Source organism: Trachypithecus francoisi, unplaced genomic scaffold (assembly GCF_009764315.1).
Source record: "Trachypithecus francoisi isolate TF-2019V2 unplaced genomic scaffold, Tfra_2.0 Lachesis_group5, whole genome shotgun sequence".
NCBI classification, from domain to species: domain Eukaryota; kingdom Metazoa; phylum Chordata; class Mammalia; order Primates; family Cercopithecidae; genus Trachypithecus; species Trachypithecus francoisi.
The window spans coordinates 73243809-73265329 of record NW_022681470.1 but is presented as its reverse complement, the minus strand read 5'-3'; the positions used below and the strand labels follow the sequence as shown (position 1 = coordinate 73265329).

General features: G+C 35.8%; 1 protein-coding gene across 1 annotated transcript in view; it reads left to right on the top strand.

The window, feature by feature from the left end:
• USH2A (usherin) overlaps positions 1-21521 on the top strand; it is an 809712-nt gene that overhangs the window by 251699 nt on the left and 536492 nt on the right. Inside the window, exon 20 of the mRNA XM_033195653.1 lies at positions 7265-7495. Within this exon, the coding sequence (XP_033051544.1) occupies positions 7265-7495 (231 nt within the window). The remainder of the gene's footprint in view (positions 1-7264; positions 7496-21521) is intronic.

Here is a 21521-nt window from a genome sequence, read left to right as displayed (position 1 = left end):
AGCCTTAGAACTGTGGCTGCCAGAATTTAATGTCAACAATTAAAATTTATTTTGATCCTTACCTAGTGTTTATTACTGTTTGTATACACAACAGACCTTACTAATACAGAGATGCACTATTAGATGGAATTACCATCTGTTCAGAGTGAAATGCTGGCATCTGTCTTAGATGCTAAAACTAAAATGATATTATTTCTAACAAAACAAAATTAACTGCTTTTTACTCACCAACTTTAATTTGTAGTGTGTAGTTATATCCAAGGAAAAGGCTTGTTTGTGAACTATGTGATGACCTCTGTGGCCAGGTCTATATTTAGCTATGCGACTTTACCAGGGGCTCTACTGGCCTTTTTGGCATGTGGAAATGGCATGTAGAAATCACACTTTCAATACACAGTTTTAGCTTTATAATGTGCTATGTATCCTACAAGTCATTAAAACAACACAATCAAACTATGTAAAAATTGACTGAATCAGAGAGACTCTAGTATGCAAAATATTTTGACAGATGTGCCCTAAAAAACTGCAAGGAAAGAAATTAAATAGGCAAATTTCATCAAACAAAGTTGCCATAAGTCCTAGAGTGACACCTTTAGGAAAATACAAACTGTATCTTTCTTCTCTATTAGACTATTTTAAATTTTCTCTCACATTGACATATATAAAAATTTATATTCACTGTCCCCTCCTTTTAATTTAAAGCCTAAGTATCCTATTAAAATAGGTCCTTAGCTTTTGGAAGTTGGAGAATTTGGAGGATCAAGGACAATGGTAGTTTTCATACTGATGTTAGATCAGTGATGCTACTTTCTGAGAAACCAGACTTCTATTCTATATATCACAAAATAATAAATTTTGTCACACTAGCATTTAATGCATGTACACAGTGCATTAACTGTAACTGTAGTACATTTATTTGTGCTGGAGGAGACTTGAAAATGATGAAAAAATCAATACTTTGCTGTCAGAGAAGCAAGTGTTACGATGCATTTAAGTAGTTAATTGCATAAGCCCCATAAAAGCTTCAAGTTTGGGTAGCAAGGATGCCACAATTACAGTCCAAGCAACTACCTTTTATTAATGGTGGACTTTAGGGAACAGTGGTTGCTGTCATGATTGCTGCTATATGTGCAGTTTCGAAATAATGGATCCTCTTCTCTCTTCATGTGTAGGATGGTAGTTTTGTGCAAATTATTGTGATCGCCAGAACAATAACTGGTTAAGATAATGTTTGTTCACCATGTTCACTGAACTTCTCTAAAAGCAGGATTTGCTAGCTTTTCTTTATGTCACAGAACACATAGACAAATCATATTTGTATGCCATGCTAAGGTAAAAGAACAAGGTGGCTGAGAGCTGAAGGGGATAAACCAGAGGGGCCCCTGCTGACTTCCCAGGAGTGAAGAGGATCAGGATGTCTGGCACCCATTCATGGCTAATTAACTTAGAAGTACTGCTTTAAATTATTCAATCAAAGAATTTTGAAGCTGGAAGAGGTCCTAGACATAATCAAGCCTGTCACTCTAACAATTGAAGTAACTGAAGAATAGAGAGACCTAATAATGGATTAACCAATGTTCCAAAATTAGGGTCTTAAAGAGCTAATCTAGAGCCTACATTTTCTCCTCTCCAGATCTTCTAGTAATATGTGCTCCTGAAGATGACTTGTCAACAAAGAAGAAAGTGGCAAAATATATTTTATTCTTTCTTCCTTGGTCAGATAATAGACAGTCAACAAGGTGGTATTGAGTCATCCCAGAGAGTTTCTGGTGAAAACTTTTCATCTTTAGGACACTGATTGGTGAGCAGCTACAGTGGCAAAGCTGCAGCAGAGAAATCATGGCTCATGACCTGGACTTCTTGTTTGTGTCCTGGTCCCAGTGCCCTTCTGCAAGTGTTTTGGCCTAGTAGGGTTTGGCAAATTGCTTTTCCTGGCATAGTTTTGCACTTCTGTGAAAAAGTCAAAATCATTTTCTATTGACAGGATGCTTGTTAAGACTGTCTTATGTAGTCTGCTCCCCACCCACCCCTGAAACGCAGAAAGACTGTTTATTCTTAAATTCTTGTCATCATCATAGAAAGTTGATGATGTCTTAAGATGTTGACACAGCCATACAGTCTTCATAGGCCAAAAATGAACAGATTCCTTGAAAACAAATGAACAGATTCCATTTTAAAGACCAGTACCTCAGAAAGAGCTTTGTTCAGCTTTTAGTTCTTATCCTATGGTGCTCAAAATGCCACACTACATAAATTTTGCAAGTCTAAATGTATTCATTTTTATAAAGTAATAAATGCTGCGTAAAGAAGAATGCATATTATAACATTTTATAAAAGAATATCTATACATCAAATAGATAGACAAGAAATCAGATTACTCCTATTAAAAATACAAATGCCATTTTAAAAGTACAAGAATTTTGTACTTTTATCCCAAGCGAAAATAGACATTTTATTCTTAGACATGACGGATAATGAACATTCATTTTAAACTTTGTATCTTATTCTTAGAAATAATGAATATTGAAGATTCATTTTAAACTTTACATTTACAAAACAATTTTCTATGTAAATACAGATAGATTTTGAATGTAGATGAATTATATTCCTTAATAACATATCATTTGAAAGATTTGTTCTTGTAATGATAGTGCCTTGTATTTGTATAGAAACTTGTTTTGTAAAACATAAAGCAAATATACATATTGTTGTAGAAGCAATTGTTGTCAACATATTTCACTGAAAATGTATCCTCATGTTGCAGATGGGAAAGCTGAAGCAGATATGTGTTAAGGGATTTTTCTAAAATCACACAGATTTAGACATTAAAAAGTGAAATATAATTTTTAAAAGTCTACCAAATCCCTTTCATTATTCAGTGTTGTCTCCTAACGAACTGTTTTGTAAATTAACAAATCTTTAAAGATTATATTTATTTTTACCTGTAATTCCTTTCCTTTGAAAATCTGATGAATAATTCATCATTACCCCAATCTCATGGTGATTCTATGTGCATGTATGTGTGTGTGTTTAATGGTTCAGGAATATCTATTTTTCTTCATATTCTACTTGTATGTATGTGACACCAGTCTAGTTTAATTGATTGACAATTTCACTTAATTCCCCCTTCCAGCCTTAGAGGAACTCTGAAAAGAATAACTCAGTAGGATGTTCACCCTTTCAAACAGGCTTAGTTGACTTCTGTATGTGAAACTATAAAACACACCTGCTGGAATGTTTTTTGTTTTGTTTTTCTTTTAAGCAAGAGAATAAAAAATGTACTCTAGTTCTATTCATTCTCAGGAATTGACTTCTAAAGGACAGTCCCGTTACTTGGTGGAATAATTCCTCTGGGAATCAAGAGTTGCTCTACTATTTAAAGTTTAAATGGTAAACATTAATTTTAGTGAACTCTCAAGAATTTCCCTATTGATTAGAATCACTTGGCCAAATTAAAATAAAAATGTGTGCTCTAATTTTCTATAGTTACTACACAAAAATGACAGAGTTGCTAGAATTCCTTTTGTTTAGTTTTGTATTACTCTTGATCTATATTCCTGATTAAGACGTAATTTTTGGACTATGCTACAGATGCGGGAAGGAATCTGATTTCTGTGGTGGTGCTGAGCTTCAACATTAGCTCCATTGAGTTGAGTGGTTGGAGTAGAGATGTATCAACTTTCAAACAAATGGGACCTGGAGAAAGGCTGCTTTCAAACAGCAATGAAACTCTTCAGTTTTTAAGATGTATAGGAGGTGTATTCATTCTTCTTCATTTAGTTAAAATGGAAATCCTATTCTCAACACACCAAATGTGTATAATCTGTGATTCTTTATCTACATCTTTGGTGTCCAGTATGGTAGTCATGAATCATATGTAGCTATTTAAATTTAAAATACAGCTAATTAAAATTAAGAAATTTGAAATTCAGTTTCTCATTCTCACTAGCTGCATTTCAGATGCTCAATACTCTAATTATAAGGCTAGTGGTTACCATATTAAACATTATAGACCTAGAACATTTCCTTCATTGGAGAAAGTTCTATTGGATAGTACTGGTCTAGTAGTTTTGGGCTGTTGGATATTACTAGACTAGTTTATGAAACTAAAAAGTTCTGGTCTCTGTGTCCCAAAACCCTAGAGATTCTAGCAAATTGCAATGTAAAAATTTTGTAATTGGTTCTTCATTGCTTCCCTGAGCCCAGGACTGAAAAATATTTGACAATCTTCCTTTCCCAGTTGAGATCATAGCCAAGAATGGCCTGCTAAAATTTTAATACAAATATGTAACTCTAAACTCTGAAGAGAGACTTGGTGGGTGAAAAAATTTCTGAATGACTTAGCCTTTTATTTTGTTTTGGATTATTTTGAAGTGAGATCATAGCCTATAGAATGAAATCTTTGAGAGTCTACTGTTTAACTGATTTTTAGCAGAAAAAAATGCTAAGAGAAATTACGCATATAATTCACAGATTCATACATATATTAAAATAAAAATATCACATGGGCTGCAGTGGCGGAAAATAATCAGAATTGCTAATTATCTTTCTAACTTGATGAACTTTTTGCTCAGTGCCTTTTCTTTTTTACTAAAAGTTAAACAGAATCAAAATGAATTGTTTCTCTTTGAGAAGCTGGCCCAAGGTCTAAAAAGTAACAAATAGTAATTGTTCTAAGCTGCTTTACGGTGAATTTCCTTTCATGGTTTAAGGGCTTCAATTCTTATATCCACATCATTTTGATTTATATTTATTGAAACAGGCAATGACTTTGTGTCTGTGTATGGCTGTGTTAACACAGGTGTAAATTAAAAGTCCACAGACGTAGTTTGGGCCCTTAATAAATAGGCTCCGTGATTATGACATTTGTTCCTTTCTCTACTTTCACTTCTCAAATCCAGCAGACACACTTAAAGGGGGAAGGAATCTCAGCTCACAAACTCAACTGTTTAAGGAAAAAAAGAACCAAACCAAAACAAACCTTCATTTTCCATAACTCAGCTGTTAATCTGAACCTCATTTCCAGCAAGTTGTAGGGAAAACCTTAATCTCGGTGACTCCTAGTGTTTCCCAGGAACCTTCAAAGAATTGCCAGTGTCCCACCACCTCAAAGCATGGCAAGGTCCCAATGTATGCAAGGGCGTGAGGCCACTACTGCTCCAAGGCTAAGCCCACTGCTGGTGGTGGGGTCACTTCAGGGCCAGGGTGCTCTCTAGGACCAAGAGACTGACCAAAGTTAGGTGCCTGGACCATTGTGTGTAAACTGCTGAACTCACAGGCTTGTTACTTTGTGCTGATGCTCTGTTTAACATTCAGAGTGGTTATTGCTTGTTTGCTTTAATTTAGATCAGTTTTTAAGCTTTAAAAATCAGAAAATTGCATACAAAAGGAGCTTTTTGACCATAGAAGATGTACAGATGGCAAATACACATATGAAAGATGTTCTATATCATATGTCATAAAGGGAAATGCAAAATAAAATAAGATACCACAACATACCCATTAGAATGACCAAAATCTGGAACACTGACAACAAATGCTGATGAGGCTGTACAGTAGCAGGAATGCTCGTTCATTGCTAGTGGGAATGCAAAATGGTACAGCCACTTTGGAAGACAGTTTGGCAGTGTCTTGCACAACCAAACATGCTCTTACCGTATGATACAGTAATTGAACTTCTTGGTATTTACTCAACAGAATTTAAAGCACAAAAGCCTGATATATAATTAGATATACGCATATATATGCACATCACAGCCGCTTTATTCACAATTGCCAAAACTTGGAAACAACCAGAATATTCATCAGTAGATTAATGAATAAATAAACTATGCTACATCCAGACAAGGGAAAATTATTTAGCATTAAATGAGCTATCAAATGATGAAAAGACATGAAGGAAACGTAAATGCATATTATTCAGTGAAAGAAGTCAGTCTACAAAGGCTACATGCTGTATGATTCCAACTATGTGACATTCTGGAAAAGGCAAAACTATGGAGATGAGTAGTTACCCAGGTTAGGGAGAAGGAGAGATGAATAGGTAGGGCACAGAGGATGTTTTGGGTAGTGAAAATTTTCTGTATAATAGAATAATGATGGATTCATGTCATCATACATTTGTCCAAACCAGAGAATGTAAACACCATGTGTGAGCCCCAGTGGAAACTATGGACTTCGAATGATAATGATGTGTCAATGCAGATTTATCTACTGTAGCAAATGAACCATTTGGGTGCCGGATGTTGATACTGGAAAAGACTGTGCATGAGTGGGGAGATAGGGTAGAACTCTGTATCTTCTTCTCAATTTTTAATGAACATAAAACTGCTCTTAAACAATAGAGTCTATTGGGTGTAGTGGCACCTGTCTCTAGTCCCAACTACTTGGGAGGCTGAGACAGGAAGATTGCTTGAGCCCAGGAGTTCCAGGCTATAGTGAGCCATCTTTGCGCCTGTGCATAGCCACTGCACTCCAGCCTGGGCAACAATGTGAGACTCCATCTCTAAAACAAACAAACAAACAAAAAGGTTACCCCTGGCACATTGCCTATGGTGTAGCCATGTTCCACAGGAGCAATCAAAAATAAAAATAATACAAGTCCTTTTAAAAATGACTTTCTGACGTATTTTTACACAAGCATAAAGTTTTGGTAAACCTGTGTTAATATTCCTGCATTACCCATTGGTTGGCACGGATTATGCTTGGCCCCTGTAAATTACAGCACTGAGTTGAAGCCACTTTAAGGCGAGGGCCTCTGCCCTTTGAGTTTAGTGCTAGTCATTGGCTGTAGGTTTCACTGCAGGATCCTTTGGCTCCAGGGTGAGGCAGTTTTTACTCAGCCAAGGGAATTTCTACACAGAAGCGGGCAGCCATGAGCCATCAGAGACCAACAGGCACAGAAACTGGGCCATTGGGGTATATCTCCTTGGTAAAGGGACTGTGGTTGGGGCACCACCCAAATTACAGCAGCTACTATAATATATAAGATCTATTATTTAGCTAAAAAGAATAGAGAAGTTATTTTCAAGAAAAAATTTAATTTGAAAGTTTTGTGTGAAGTATGTTGGCTATTTAAATTTTGTTTCATTGCATTTAAGATAAACTCTCTTTTCAGTTCCTAGAACCATAGAGATACTTGAAACCACAACTGATTTGATTTTAAGTGTGATATATACAAGTACATATATGCATATATGTGAATATGTGTGTCTAGAGACAGAAACCAAATTCTTGAATGTAACAAGTGTTTTCTAATATTTAGCACCAGCACAACTGAGGCCTCCTCTAGTTAAAGGAATCAACAGCACAACAATCCATCTTAGGTGGTTTCCACCTGAAGAACTGAATGGACCCTCTCCTATATATCAGCTGGAAAGGATAGAGTCATCTCTACCAGCTCTGATGACCACGATGATGAAAGGAATCCGTTTCATAGGAAATGGGTATTGTAAATTTCCAAGCTCCACTCTCCCAGTCAATACAGACTTTACTGGTAAGTGTGTTTGACATTGCTTTATTTAGGAGACACGAAGCTCCAAAATGTTTTCTATTATTTTGATATCCCTTTACAATGAATTTTTATTATACGTACTTATAGAAATACTAATTCGGCCCTTCAATAACTTTTGCATGATTGTGTCAGCATGTCCATCTTTACAGAATTCTGGGGAAAAAAAAGTCAGGCAAGTGAAGGAAAGGAAAAAAAAAAGATGCAGATGAAGAAGCAGCCTTATTGGATCAAAGTATGTGCTTTGTATTTGTATTTTTGAGAAGTATTTGCCAGGGCATGTTTCTTGAAATATTATTCACTGTGTTCTCTGAGCAAATGAGTTTGCAAAATGCCTTCATGCTATTGGAGATTCTCAGTGTGCACCAGGTTACTAAAACTCCAAAAAGCATTGCAAGAATGCTATTTAACTTTGCTTAGCTAATCATGCCTAACAGATATTTGATGTAACATTTTCTTTTTCTTTCTCTCGCTCTTTCTTCCTTTTTTCACTGTGGCAACTTAATATCTCATGTTCTATGAAGAACATTGTGGGAAAAACTAATCCCAGAGGAAACATAACTCCTCTAGGCCAGGACTATGGTAAAGCAAGTGAGGCTCTTGCCTCAGTAACAAAATTTAAGGGCACTAAAAAACTCAGTGTTGATGTAAATATTTTAATTCAATATTTTTAAAAATGAAAATCAATGTGAAAACACTACAAAAATATTATCAAAAGCTTAAATAAAGACAGATTGGACCCTGTACTGCCACAATCCTGCCTCACTGGACTTACCCTGCTCCTGGCCTTGCTAGTACCAAAATATTTTGGAAGTCCCATGACCTCTGTGAATTACAGCTTCTAATAGCATGATTTCAGTATAGCCATAAAAAATTCAACTATTTATAATACATACTTCACTTATCCAATTTTTTAAAAAGTTTACAAGGTATAAGATATATATTATTCTGTAAACTCATAAAGATGTTCATTTAATTATCCATGAGAAAGTCATTTTGAAGCAAATAGTCTTTAAAATACTACATATGTGAAGACAATGAAATGGAATTAGAGCTATAAAAATTTATATTGTTTTATTTTTACCTAAAATAGTAAATAGTTTGCTTTTCGTTGAGGCTGGCTACGGATGCACCTTTGTAATGAATCATGATTATATTCTAGCTGAGATATATTGAGATTAATGCATGCTTAACTAGTCTCCCAGTACATCAAAATCGTCGCAGAGTATTAGAAATGGAACCATTGAGCTAAAATGCTCGACTTCTGCTTTATATTCATAAAATGGCAAAAAAGAAAAGAAAAGATAGTTAGGGAAAAGGAATACACGAATAATAGTAAAAATGTTTTCCCAAATGAAAATAGAAACTACCTCCCTGGTCCAATATTTGGCTTGTGATGTGTTTCTTCCAAGAAATAGCATCCGTTTCCATTCAACTGGGCATAGCTGCTGCAAGGATGTCAGCTTGGATTTGCAGGCTAGCCAGCAGACAGATTTTTGATGGGATCACCTACTGTTGTTGCAGTGAAAGATAGAGTGGCCCGTCCACCGTTAATAAATTTAGTCATCCTCGCTATCTCCCTTGCCGGCCTTATACTCTGAGGTGCAAGGGCTAGGGGCAGATGCAGTGTCTGGGAAGTTTTCCAAATTCCTCTTTAAAAAAGTTAGGCTGTAAACACTGGCCTCACTAAGCAGGATCCTTCTGTCTATAACAAAGCCTCCAGCTGCACAGAAAATGTGCTTGGAGTACACATCATTTGAAGGACAAGGCAGGGAGATCACAATTTTGGCTTGAACTGCTCCCTGGAGCTTTGGTGATTTCTGGAGAATGAGAAGTTCTTCTGTGTTCAGGCACATTCTGGGACATTGCTGATGCCCTTTTTAATGGTAGCTTGGCTTTACTTTTAAGACTCCCTTTAACTTTTAATATAACCAGGCATATACTAAATTATTGGTTTGATCCCTTGGCTGACTTGCCAGGTTTGGTTGAATAATTTTATTGAATTGTACCAAAGCCTAACTAAATGTCCCCAATTAATGAGCTAGGACAAGCTTTCAAAACCAACTCAATAACTTTCTATAAACTTGCACTTTCCTAAATAGAGAGGTAAGCATACAATTAGCATCTTACATTATTCTTACTGATATATTATCCTATCCAATCCCCCTGCAACCCTATAAGGTAGCTCTTTTTACCCTCGTAGTGCAGGAGGAAAAGAGGCTCAAGTGAGTGACTTCCCCATTGTGCCACAGCTATTGAATTTCAGGGTTGAAATGTGACCTGGAGCCCTCCAAATTTAAAGGCAAGGTCTCTGCTACAGGGTGGAAAGGAACTTTTGTAGCCTGTTCTTTGGAAGTGTTAGAATAGGAAGTATATAAAAGTGAGAAAGAGCGATAGGAGGTGAAATAATTATCACCCAAACATTCCTTCTCTAATACTGCTAAACTTTTTGGATTTGTCTTTCAGTTAGTTTCAGCTCACAAACAGCAAGTAGTGTTGGCATTATTTATTCATTTATTTGTATCCCCAAAGACATGTAGGGATTTTTTTTTTTTCATAGAGATTAAACCCAGAGTGTTACTAGGAGCTAGGCGTTTAAGATATAAATAGCATTATGTGAAATGGGCTGAAGTTCTATGCGTTAAACAGTGCTTTCAACTTATATTCCTTTATATTTCATGCAGTTTTTATATTCTGAGATAAATTTAATGAGCAAATCCTTGAACTCTCTAATATGATGAATTACATTTTTAAAAGTTAATAACTTTAAGATAAACTAAGATGTCCTTTATTTTGAATTATTCAATTCAAAATCTCAAACTTCAACTAAAATGACTTCTCAATAGAAATATCAATTAGTACTCAAAGACAAATATAAGGTTGATGTACATAATTATACATATTTTATATATGAAAAGATAAGTTAGATTGTACCCATCAACAACAGGAATTATAAATGCACTCATAACACATTTCATGGCAATGAGCATTATGTTGAAAGTCTCAGTAAGAAATATCTCATTATTGTAGTACAAGAAAGGGATATCTGATACAACTTAGGCCTCTTTCATATTTGCTTTAAATATTTTTATCTTACACAATAGAAAGAGAATAATTCAAGCATATGAATATATGCCCTAAAATGTTGTTTAATATTGTAAATTATCAAACTTAATACTGTAAATAAACTCTGTCAATTTCTACCTTTGGGCAGAAGAAAGAACCAGCAAAAGCTATTTTGAGACTTGTTTTTGCTTCCTTTTCTTTTTGATACAAGTGTTCTTTTAAAAATCTAATCTCCAGGAAGAATGTATTATCAGTCATTTACATCATAGTTTAAATTTAAAATAATTAACTCTCTGTATATGATTATGAGGACTTCGAAAAAGATTAACTGATAAATTAATTTCAAATCCAGGTGCCATTATTTATTAGCTAAATGTAATTAGACAACCCATTTAATCTTTTTTGTGCTTGTTTCCTTTTCTTTAAAATTAAAATAATTCCACTTACAATATTGATATCTAGCAGGTTGGTGAGGATTTAGAGTAGATAGCCCACCTGATGAACTTTGCACGGTGCCTACCACAAAGATTATTTAGTACTAATTAAACATTAGCTATTAGTTATTATTCATTTAACAAATATTTATTAATTGCCTACTATGAGACAGGAGATTTCCTGAGTGAGAGTATTCTGCAGTTATAAAATCAACATTCTATTAATTTATTTGCTGTTACACATGCAAAATATGTTTGCTCAAATGTTATATCTGGGGCATGAGTAATATGCAATATTCCATATTAAAATGTGATACTTAATTTTGCTATTGAAAATAGTTAAATTAATTGACCTAGTGGTGAGGACTTCAGCAAACTACTTTTCTGAGTGTTTAATGTTGCTAATCTATTAAATTGAGGATTTTGTTGGGCGATCAATGCTTCTAACCTCCAAAATTCCAATTCTATGAATGTAGAATATTTAGGAGGTGCCCCAATCCAAAATACAGGCTGTAACTGTGGCATCTGTGAGTTAAAAAACACCTACAGTTTAAAATAAATTGTTTTCTATAATATTATGTTTATTAATACAATTTAAGATTGATATAAATTTACTGTTTTTCTCTAATAATTTAAGAAACTTAGTGATATGGACAGAATTCACCATAAAATAGATATTCAATTATTGGGTCATATCAGGTGTTATAAAAAAGGTAGAAAATTGGCCGGGCGCGGTGGCTCAAGCCTGTAATCCCAGCACTTTGGGAGGCCGAGGTGGGCGGATCACAAGGTCAGGAGATCGAGACCATCCTGGCTAACACGGTGAAACCCCGTCTCTACTAAAAACTACAAAAAACTAGACGGGCGAGGTGGTGGGCGCCTGTAGTCCCAGCTACTCGGGAGGCTGAGGCAGGAGAATGGCGTGAACCCGGGAGGCGGAACTTGCAGTGAGCTGAGATCTGGCCAGTGCACTCCAGCTTGGGTGACAGAGGGAGACTCCGTCTCAAAAAAAAAAAAAAAAAAAAAAAAAGGTAGAAAATTAAAATAGTTTCATGATCTTGTAATTGGGCAATGATATAAACAATGATGGTGAAATAGTCCCCCGGTTACATGGGGTTAACAATACATACTTCTTCCAACACAGGAATAGCAAATAGTCTCCCCTCCCGTATGCAACTAGAAGGGGATATCGCTGTGTCTTTGGAGAAGAAAAAATCATGCTCATTTGTTTTCAGGAATGCAGAGTAAATCTACTTGATTTACACAAAGAATTTAGTTCTTTCCTTGTAATGCTAGTAATCCAAATGGAACCTGGTAAAAACAGCAACTAAAATACTGCTCAGATTGGCATTCCAAAGGTGACCCTCTTTCTCCTTGTCACTTATTTTTTCCTATTAGTGAAAACAGGTCCATGATCATTTGGGGGAAGGTTTGACTATTGTAGTATCCAGATGCCAATCACACCAGCCTTTTAAACTGCCTTTACTGGCGACCCTGCCCAGAAATCAGGAACTGCCTTTGGGGAGATCTTTGTAGCAAACCACTGGGGAGATGAGCACACACATGCACCTGGATATAATTCCCTTTTATTTGTCTTCACGAGAAATGTGATTACTGATGTTGAATATCTTGCAGATGAGAACTCTGTACAGTTTCTTCATAATAATGATGTTCAAGGACACTAAATGATTGTCATACATTTTTGTATCATAGTATTCACTTTCCCAAAAATGGCTGAACTAAAATGCTTTAGAATACAAAATACAATTAATTACCAAGGGATGAAAAAAGAAATGCAGCCACCAAAAAATCAATATGTTTTAAGAGCATATTTTTTATTTCCTCTGCTCTATAATATTTGTGCCTTATTGTTATTAGTTTTTATTATTTTTAGTGAATTGGGACATTTAAGCACTTCATTAAAAGAAAGCTGATTATAAGCAGTTATAGCGAAGGTGCAAGTAGGGCAAACTTCTTCAGATAGACTAATTAGTAAAAGCATATTAATTCTGACCTTCAACACCCTTGGTGTCCCACTATTTGTTTTCCTTGGAGTGGGAGCAAGTATTTGCCAGAAAGCACTTGAAAAAAAGAAAAACAGAACAACTAAACAAAGCCCCAGTTCTTTTCAAGACCGATTTAAATCACAAATTTTACCTAACTTTGATGTTAAGTTTTTGGTCCTAGTTATTGAAAAACAAATATAATAATCTACTATGTGTCCTAGAAGTTTAATGAACAGGCAGTAATTATACTAAAAAAGTAAAGGAAAGAGTAAGAACATGGTATATGGTATGTAGGAGCAAAGTAAAGGAGAAAATTCTCAGGCAGTGACAAAACTCTGCTGTGTTTTCTGATTATGAAACAATCAGAAGAGATGAGAATGTCTAGTTGAGTTAATCAGTTTGGACTGAGGACAAGGACCAAAATGCATATCTTCTTAGAATAACAGAAGTCACACTGATCCATGATAACTAGAGATATGGAGAAGTAAACATCAAGACTGTATATTTTTTATTATATTTAGTAAAGAGGTATAAGTAAGTTCCTAGGAAATGCCTTCAGATGACATTGATGGCACTGACAGATGGTAGAGGACTATTATTTCCCCATTCATCAAATTCATCATCAGGCCAATTTAAGAATGCATATGTTTTAACCCTTGCCTTTTAAAAGTGACTTATTTTGAAGTACATTCCTATAAGTTTCCCTTTGTTTGAAATATTAATATGAGGTATCTGGTAAGTTGAGCCAACACTGAAAACAAACTGTTTTTGTTAGCTGTTAGCAGTATTTTAGTTAACTTAAAGCATCTATTTTTGTCCATCACTGTTAAAATTTTTCAAAATGCATTGTCACCTGATATACAAACCACACATGTATTCCTATATACTCATGCCACATGCATGAACATATGTTTTCCATGAAGTCTCTAGGTTTTCCGCAACCACTCAATGGGTTCTCCTTGCCTGCTGCCTAGACAGAGCCAATTTATCAAGACAGGGGAATTACAATGGAGAAAGAATTTAATTCACATAGAGCCTGCTGTACGGGAGACTTGCGTTTTATTATTAGTCAAATCAGTCTCTTGGAGAGTTTGGGGATCAGAGTTTTCAAGAGTAATTTGGCTGGTGGGGGCAGGGAAGTGGGAGCGCTGATTGGTTGGGTCGGGCATGAAATCCTAGGGAGTCAAAGCTGTCCTCTTGTGGTGAGTCAGTTCCTTGGTGAGGTCCACAAGATCAGATGAGCCAGTTTATCAATCCGGGTGGTGATAGCTGATCCATAGAGTTAAGGGTCCGCAAAATATCTCAAGCCCTGATCTTAAATTTTCCAATAGTGATGTTATCCCCAGGAGCAATTTGGGGAGTTTCAGAATCTTGCGGCTGGAGGCTGCATGGCTTCTAAACCATCATTCCTAATCTTGTAGCAAATTTTTTAGTCATACAAAGGTAGAGAAGTCCCCAGGCAAGAAGGGGGTCTATTTAGGGAAAAGGCTGTTACCATGTTTGTTTCAAAACTGAATTATAAACTAATTTTTTTCCCAAAGTTAGGTCACCCTTTGCCCAGCAATGAGCAAGGACATATTCGAGGTTATAAGTAAGATAGAGTTAGCTAGGCTAGGTCTCTTTCACTGTCATAATTTTCTCAGTTATAACTTTTGCAAAGGCAATTTCATTTCTATATAGTCTCAAATAATACCTGCTCAAATTGTCCAGCGTCTTCTCTGCCAATATGTTGTTATTTTGGAATCTTTTCAAATACTTCATTGCTTAAAAAAATGATGTTGCTTGACATTTTGTATCAATATAACACAGATTACTTTTAATTTCCCTTTCATTCAGCTTAAATGGGTAGGAAAAGGAACTTTGAGCAGAAAAAGAATCACAATTGGTCAGCAATGGTAGTGAAACTAGCAGCTTTGAAGATGACTGGTTTTTGATTTAGTAAGATGAGTTATTTTCTGTATGCTTTCTGGAAGAAAATAGTTAAAACATTTAAAAACGTATAGTTACAGTTATTTTATACCAGTTACAGCACTCTTGAAGAGTATAGATTAAGTTCCTTTCTATGCGGATAGAGAGGAATCTGGGAACATCATTGTCAAAATGCCACCTCTTTCAAAACTTGGTTCTAGTGCTCTAAATAAATGTTTCAGAAGATTATGCACTAATGTCATTGGCGGCAAATTCATATGGATCTGCAGCCACCTCAATTTTTGCCCTCTCAGAAGAAATAATTTGATTGATAGGACATAGGCAGATTAAGAGACCAAGGCAAATTTTAGAGCAGGAGTGAAAGTTTATTAAAAAGTTTTAGAGCAGGATTGAAAGGAAATAAAGTATACTTGGAAGAGGGCCAAGTGGGTGACTTGAGAGATGATTTGACCTTTGACTTGGGGTTTTATATGTTGACATGCTTCCAAGGTCTTGTGTCCCTTCTCCCCTGATTCTTCTCTTGGGGTGGGCTGTCCACGTGTGCAGTAGCCTACCAGCAATTGGGAGGAGTTGAATGTGCAGTGTGTTTACTGAAGTTTTAGGCATGCTCATTTGAGGCATGTTTCCTTACCAGTTAAGTGTTCCCAGAAGGTCATATACTGGTTAAACTCCACCATTTTTCCTCTTAGTGTGCATGCTTGAGCTCACTCCCCCAACTCCTGATCTCTCATTGGGAAGCTACTGATCACCAGTCTCAGGTGTTTCTATCTATAGGGAGACTGCCTTTCCCTGGCACTGGCTGTGACAAATTCTTATTGTTTTAGAAAGACAGTGTAATAACTATCACCTGATGGCTGCCTGACATTTCTGGTGGGGCGTTGGAGGGAGTTGTGCTTCTCTTGCCCTGCCCATAGTCTAACTACCAACTGTAACACTAATAGTTTCATTTAAGTGGGGGAAATGTTAAGTAATAATATGCAAACCACATTTAAGGTCTATATATTGAAGGAGGCTCACAAACATAGCTGTAGGACATTTGTTTGGAGCTTTGAAAAGGGAGGCTTAGTTCCTTACATTCTCTTGACTGATGAGCTATTTCCATTTGGAAATTCTTCAACTTTAGTGCAACTTCAAAAGAAAGGCATGAGAAAGAAGGAGAGAGGAAGAAACCCTCAAGCCATCTAACATCATCTCTGGCAATGGTGGCCATATCATTTTCACAAGCAAAGGGTATCCATGAGGAATACCATGAACGAAGAATAAGGACTTAAGGGAAACCTGTGGGAATGATTGAATGATCATCCCTCCAGCAGATAATTAAAAATCAGTGTAGATGCATTTTTCTCAGCTTCTTCGCTTCATTTTTTTTCCTCTCCTGAAACCTGTTCTTCCTTCTGTGTGTACCATCCACAGTGAATATCACTGATTGTCTGAGGCAGAAACCTTGGAACTCTCCTTGAATTGACACTTGAACTATTCATTCCCTTCCTCCCATTCTATCAATGATTCCTCCTCTGGCCATTCTTCCTCAGATGCATCTCTTGGAATTACCTGCCGGTCCTACAGCTACTGCCTAGTCCAGACCTAGGTTGTGGGCTTCTCTGCCAACAGTTTCAGTCTTCTCCAGGCTGTTATTCAAACTAATGATTTTTATTGGCATTCTCTTGTGTAAACCTTTTAATGGTTTCCCAGTGAGAGATGGCCTGCACAAACCCTTTTCTGCTTACCTGCTTTCTACCCATATACCTCCTCATCTCTCCAGCCACGGACTGGTTTATTCTCCAGCTCTAGACCATTTTTTAGTCCTAGTGCTTGAATGTAGCACACTCTCGGATGCCCATCTCTTTGAACATGTTGATACCTTTGCCCGGTATGCTCTCATCTATTTGCAAGTACGTCGCTTTCCTTTCACGTGGCTAATTGCTGCTCATCATGAAAGGGTTAGCTTGGCTGTTCCCCTAAATAAACTTCCAGCAACACCAGCCTCCTCCCATGCCAAATCTGGGTTGAGGACCTCTCTTATGTACTACTATAGAAACCAATAATTACTCTATTTTAGCTCTTACCACACTCCACTAAAACTGGTTGTTCAGGGAGCTAAGCTATGAGGACACAAAGGCATAACGATGATACAATGGACTTTGGGGACATGGGGGAAAGTGTGGGATGGGGTGAGGGATAAAGAAACTACCCATTGGGTACAGTGTACACTGCTCAGGTGATGGGTGTACCAAAATCTCAGAAATCAACACTAAAGAACGTATTCATATAACCAAATACTGCCTGTTCCCAAAAAACCTATTGAATAAAAACAACTGGTTGTTTGCTTATCTGTGTTTCATGTAGACTGAAATTATGACTATCTTTTTCATGCTTATAACATTTGCATCTTGCACAGCATAAGACATTTACCAGATACTCAATAAATATTTATTAACTAAATGAGTGATAGAAAAGAGGGAAATCCAAAAGATGGATCACTTAGCTATAAGAATTATTTAATGGTGAAATTCATTACGCATTTGAATACAGTTCACCTTTTTAAGTCTACATTTTTGAAAGTATTGATGGGTTAGAGTGATAACTCAATTTATTTAGTCTCTATTGGCCTTAGATGTATAAGAAAGTATATTTTAAACTGTATAGTACCAGAAACAAAAAGAAATTTCTTGTTAATGGCCCTCAGTTATTGGCCAAGTTACTGGTACACCAGTTGTTAGAGCTAGAATGTTCTTTCAGAAATTGTTTTCTGCCCCACCATAGCTATCACATTGTGTTGCTGAAAACTAGGTGGTTGCACGTCTCTTAGATACATGATCTCCTTAGGCTTATTAAATTTTGAGGTTAATGAATATTTTGACACTTTTACCTATACATATCATTAGGGCTTATTGCAATAGGTTTAAGATGACAGTCATAATAAACATATACAGTACAATAAAAAGCACTTTTAATCTTGAAAGTGCTTTATAAACAACAGTGATCAATGCTATGGATGGATTAACAGCATCATACTGATTGAATTCTATTTCAAGGGCAATGGAGGTATTGATGTTGGCAATCTAGTTCAGAAAGTGGCAATGGCTGTAGTAAATAGTGCAGGTTCTGAAGTGAGACTCCCCAAGTTTCAAATCTGGCTCCCCAACATGCTGGTGGGCAACTTTGCACAAGTCATTCCCCCAGTGTGAATCTCAGTTTCTTCATCTGTTAAATGGCATGTTGTAAGGTTTCAATGCAGGAATCACTGTAAAGGATTAGTTCACAGTATCTTAGTATTGTGTATGTATTTATGACCAGCATTCTGTAATTCTGGACCTCAATTATGTGCCTTTCCATTGCATACATATATTTTATGTACCTAAGCCACATAAATCTTGATGATACTTCTTTATGACCTCTCTCTACTACATGGTACTCTGATCATTCACTTTATTTTACTCGTTCTGTGATACTCTGACCTTTGTGTTTTGTTGTCATTGTTACCTTTCTTCTTCCACTGGAAGCATACATGTTTTGCATCTCATTTCTCCACATCTATTAAACAGCCAACTTTAAATGTTATGTGTACTTACAAACCTAACTTTATTTTTCCCCCATCTCCGCAATCAGTCTTCTTGAAACTATGTGTTATTTTCTCATGGATGAATCACTCCTCAATCTACTGTCATTTGGATTCTTTTCTTCCACTTCTTTATTGGAAATACTTTCTTCCAGATTATCGATAGTTTTCAAGTCAGTGAAATTTCCTTAATCCTCACGCTATGTGCTAATAAATAATATTGGTGCCATTTTGTCTGTTTAAAAAATAGGAAGAAACTAAATATTTCTCACTAGGTTTCTCCTTCTATTTTCCCTAAACTGTGTTTCAAGCTTTGATACTGCTTTCTACGTCCACCTTTACATGGAAGAGTTTAATCATTCATTTGGTTCGTATGCAGTTTTTTCTTATTTCACTCCACTAGCTGATGTTATGATTGCTGTTGTAAAAACGATGTTGAACAACACAAGTATGATTCCTAACCTTAGGGAGCTTAAAGTCTTGCAGTGAAATCATGCATCAAACATGTAATTAAGTAATTACAAGTGACTTCTGTCTTGAGCTATGAAGCATATAAAAAAATCCTCCTGCTGAGAAAAGAGATAGAAGCTGGACAAATTTCTTAAAAATATGGTTAAAGACAGAAGTGAGTAACAAGGGCTTCTAGGACTTGTGGGATCAAGATCCCAGATATAAGAGAAAACATGTAGGTGAGCCTTTTAAATTATCTTTGTTTTTTTTTTTTTTTTTTTCCTTCTGTTTTGTTTGTTAATTCCTCTATTGCATAGTCTTAGGGAAAATAAAAAAGACAGGCAAAATTTAGGCTCTGGGTGGGGTCCTGGTATACATGCTAGGTTTTCAATTGAAATGCTATAAGAGCAAATCATAAATAGGCTATTCTTCCTCAGATAAAGCCTCAATTCATCTTAACTACTAATGACACTAATGAGATAAAAGTTATTTTTTGCCAAAAATATTTAGATATGATGTGAAAGGAGATCACATCAACCAGAGTCCCAGAGTGTACAATTTTTTTCCTATACAATGTCGGGCATTCAATAAAAAATTAACAAGCATTCCAAAAAATAGGATCAAATAACCAAAAGGTAGGATAAATAAAACAAAAAATAGAAACATATCCTCAAGTAATTCAGCTGTATAGAAATATATGTTTGCATACCCATATAGGCATATGCACACATACATATATAGGTATATATGCATATATCCAGACACAGACTTTAAAATAAGTCTAATTAATATTAGCAACAAAATCAATGAAAATGTTCAGAATTTAAGCAGCAAATGGGAATATATTAGAATAGGAATTATAGAGCTGAGTATCAGCTGAAGTTAGAATCTCAGTAGATAAAATACCAATTCCATCACTGATAAAGTAAATAGTTTCATTCTTAATATCGTATGCAACAATGTAAGTTGGGAGCAAAATATATATAAAACACCTATTTGTAGCCATTTATAGCAACAGTGCAGAGCTACTATGCTTAAGTGAAGAAAAGCAAATGAATTGAGTTGCACACAGCTGGAATTATTGAGCTCAAGCAGAGGCATTAGTATATCTGGTAAAGGAATAAAAAGTGGAATTCAGGGCTACAAAAGTAGCTCAGATTTGGAGGGTAGGTGCCCAGAGAGAAGAATGATGCTGAAAAATAATCCAAAAATTCTGTGTAACAATTCTTTTTTGGGTCCTTGGCCAACATTTAGAATAATCCTATGAGAAACATAGCAGAGAAGACCTGCTTGGTAGCTGGAGCTAAGCAGAGATTTCAGAGGTAACATAGAGCTAAGAATACACACATGGAGTTTAGACTTAACCAGAGTAGAGAAACCTTGGTGAACACTCTGAGCTTTCACTCAACTCTCCAAAAGTCCGTCCTTTATGAGTAAATTCCCACAATTCCCATGCTGTAGGAATAAGGGCTATTCCTTAGGAACAATGAGATAACTGAAACAGATTCACCATAGTGACGCCTAAAGCCAAGGCTTAGTAAGGTCAAGGTAATCTGATAATTTTACTTCCTGTCAAAAGAGAATTTTGCATTCATTAGTAAAAGATGAAATAATCCAGAGGTTTTACTATGGGTCATCCATGAAGTGACCAATAGTGAAATATTAATAGTCGATAGAGGCAGACGAAGACTTCAAAATAACTTCAGTTAATGTTAAGAGAAAATAAAGGACAAAGTGGACAGAAAGGATGATAAAATAAAAAATATTTCAATGCAAAATTGTAATCTGTACAGTAATTAATAGGAAAAATAGTATGTAAAGTAAAATACCTGAAATGAAGAGAGTATTGATGAGTTACACAGATGGAACGTTGCAGAAGGCAAGATTAGAGAACTCAGTGGTCAATTGTAATTGTCCAAACTGAAGCATAGCAAGAAGAGGTAAAAACATGAAAAAAAGAGCAGCGTGTAAGAGACGTGTGGAACATAGGTGTATTTGAGGACCCAGAAGGAAAGGAGTGAAAGAATGAGATGAGTAATTTTGTAGAATAGCCAAATATTACTAAATATGAAAAATAAAAAGCTTAGCAAACCATAAGCAGGGCAAATATAAGGAAAGCCATATCCAGGTATATTATAGTCAAATTGCTTGAAATAAAAGACAAGGAAAAACCGTCAGAAGCACCTGGGAAGGGTGGGGAGACAGTGGAACAAAAATAAGAATGATGTCTGAGTTTTCGACAACAACAAAAAATGAATGCCAGAATATAATGGAATGATATTTTTTAAATGCTAAAATTATTTTTTTTTAACAATAATAGCATCAAAAGAAAACTACCGGTCAAGATTTCTGTACCCAGGAAACATATCCATCAAAAATGGTAAAATAAAATATTTTTCCTAGCAAAAGAGTTGAAAAAGTTATCACCAAAGGACTGGCATTATAAAAATCATAAAGTGTATTAGGACATAGGCAAAGATCCCATAAGGAAGTACAGAGCTGCAGGAAAGAGTGCAAATCTCTAGAAATGGTAAATAGGTATGTAAATAAAAAGTAATATTCATGAT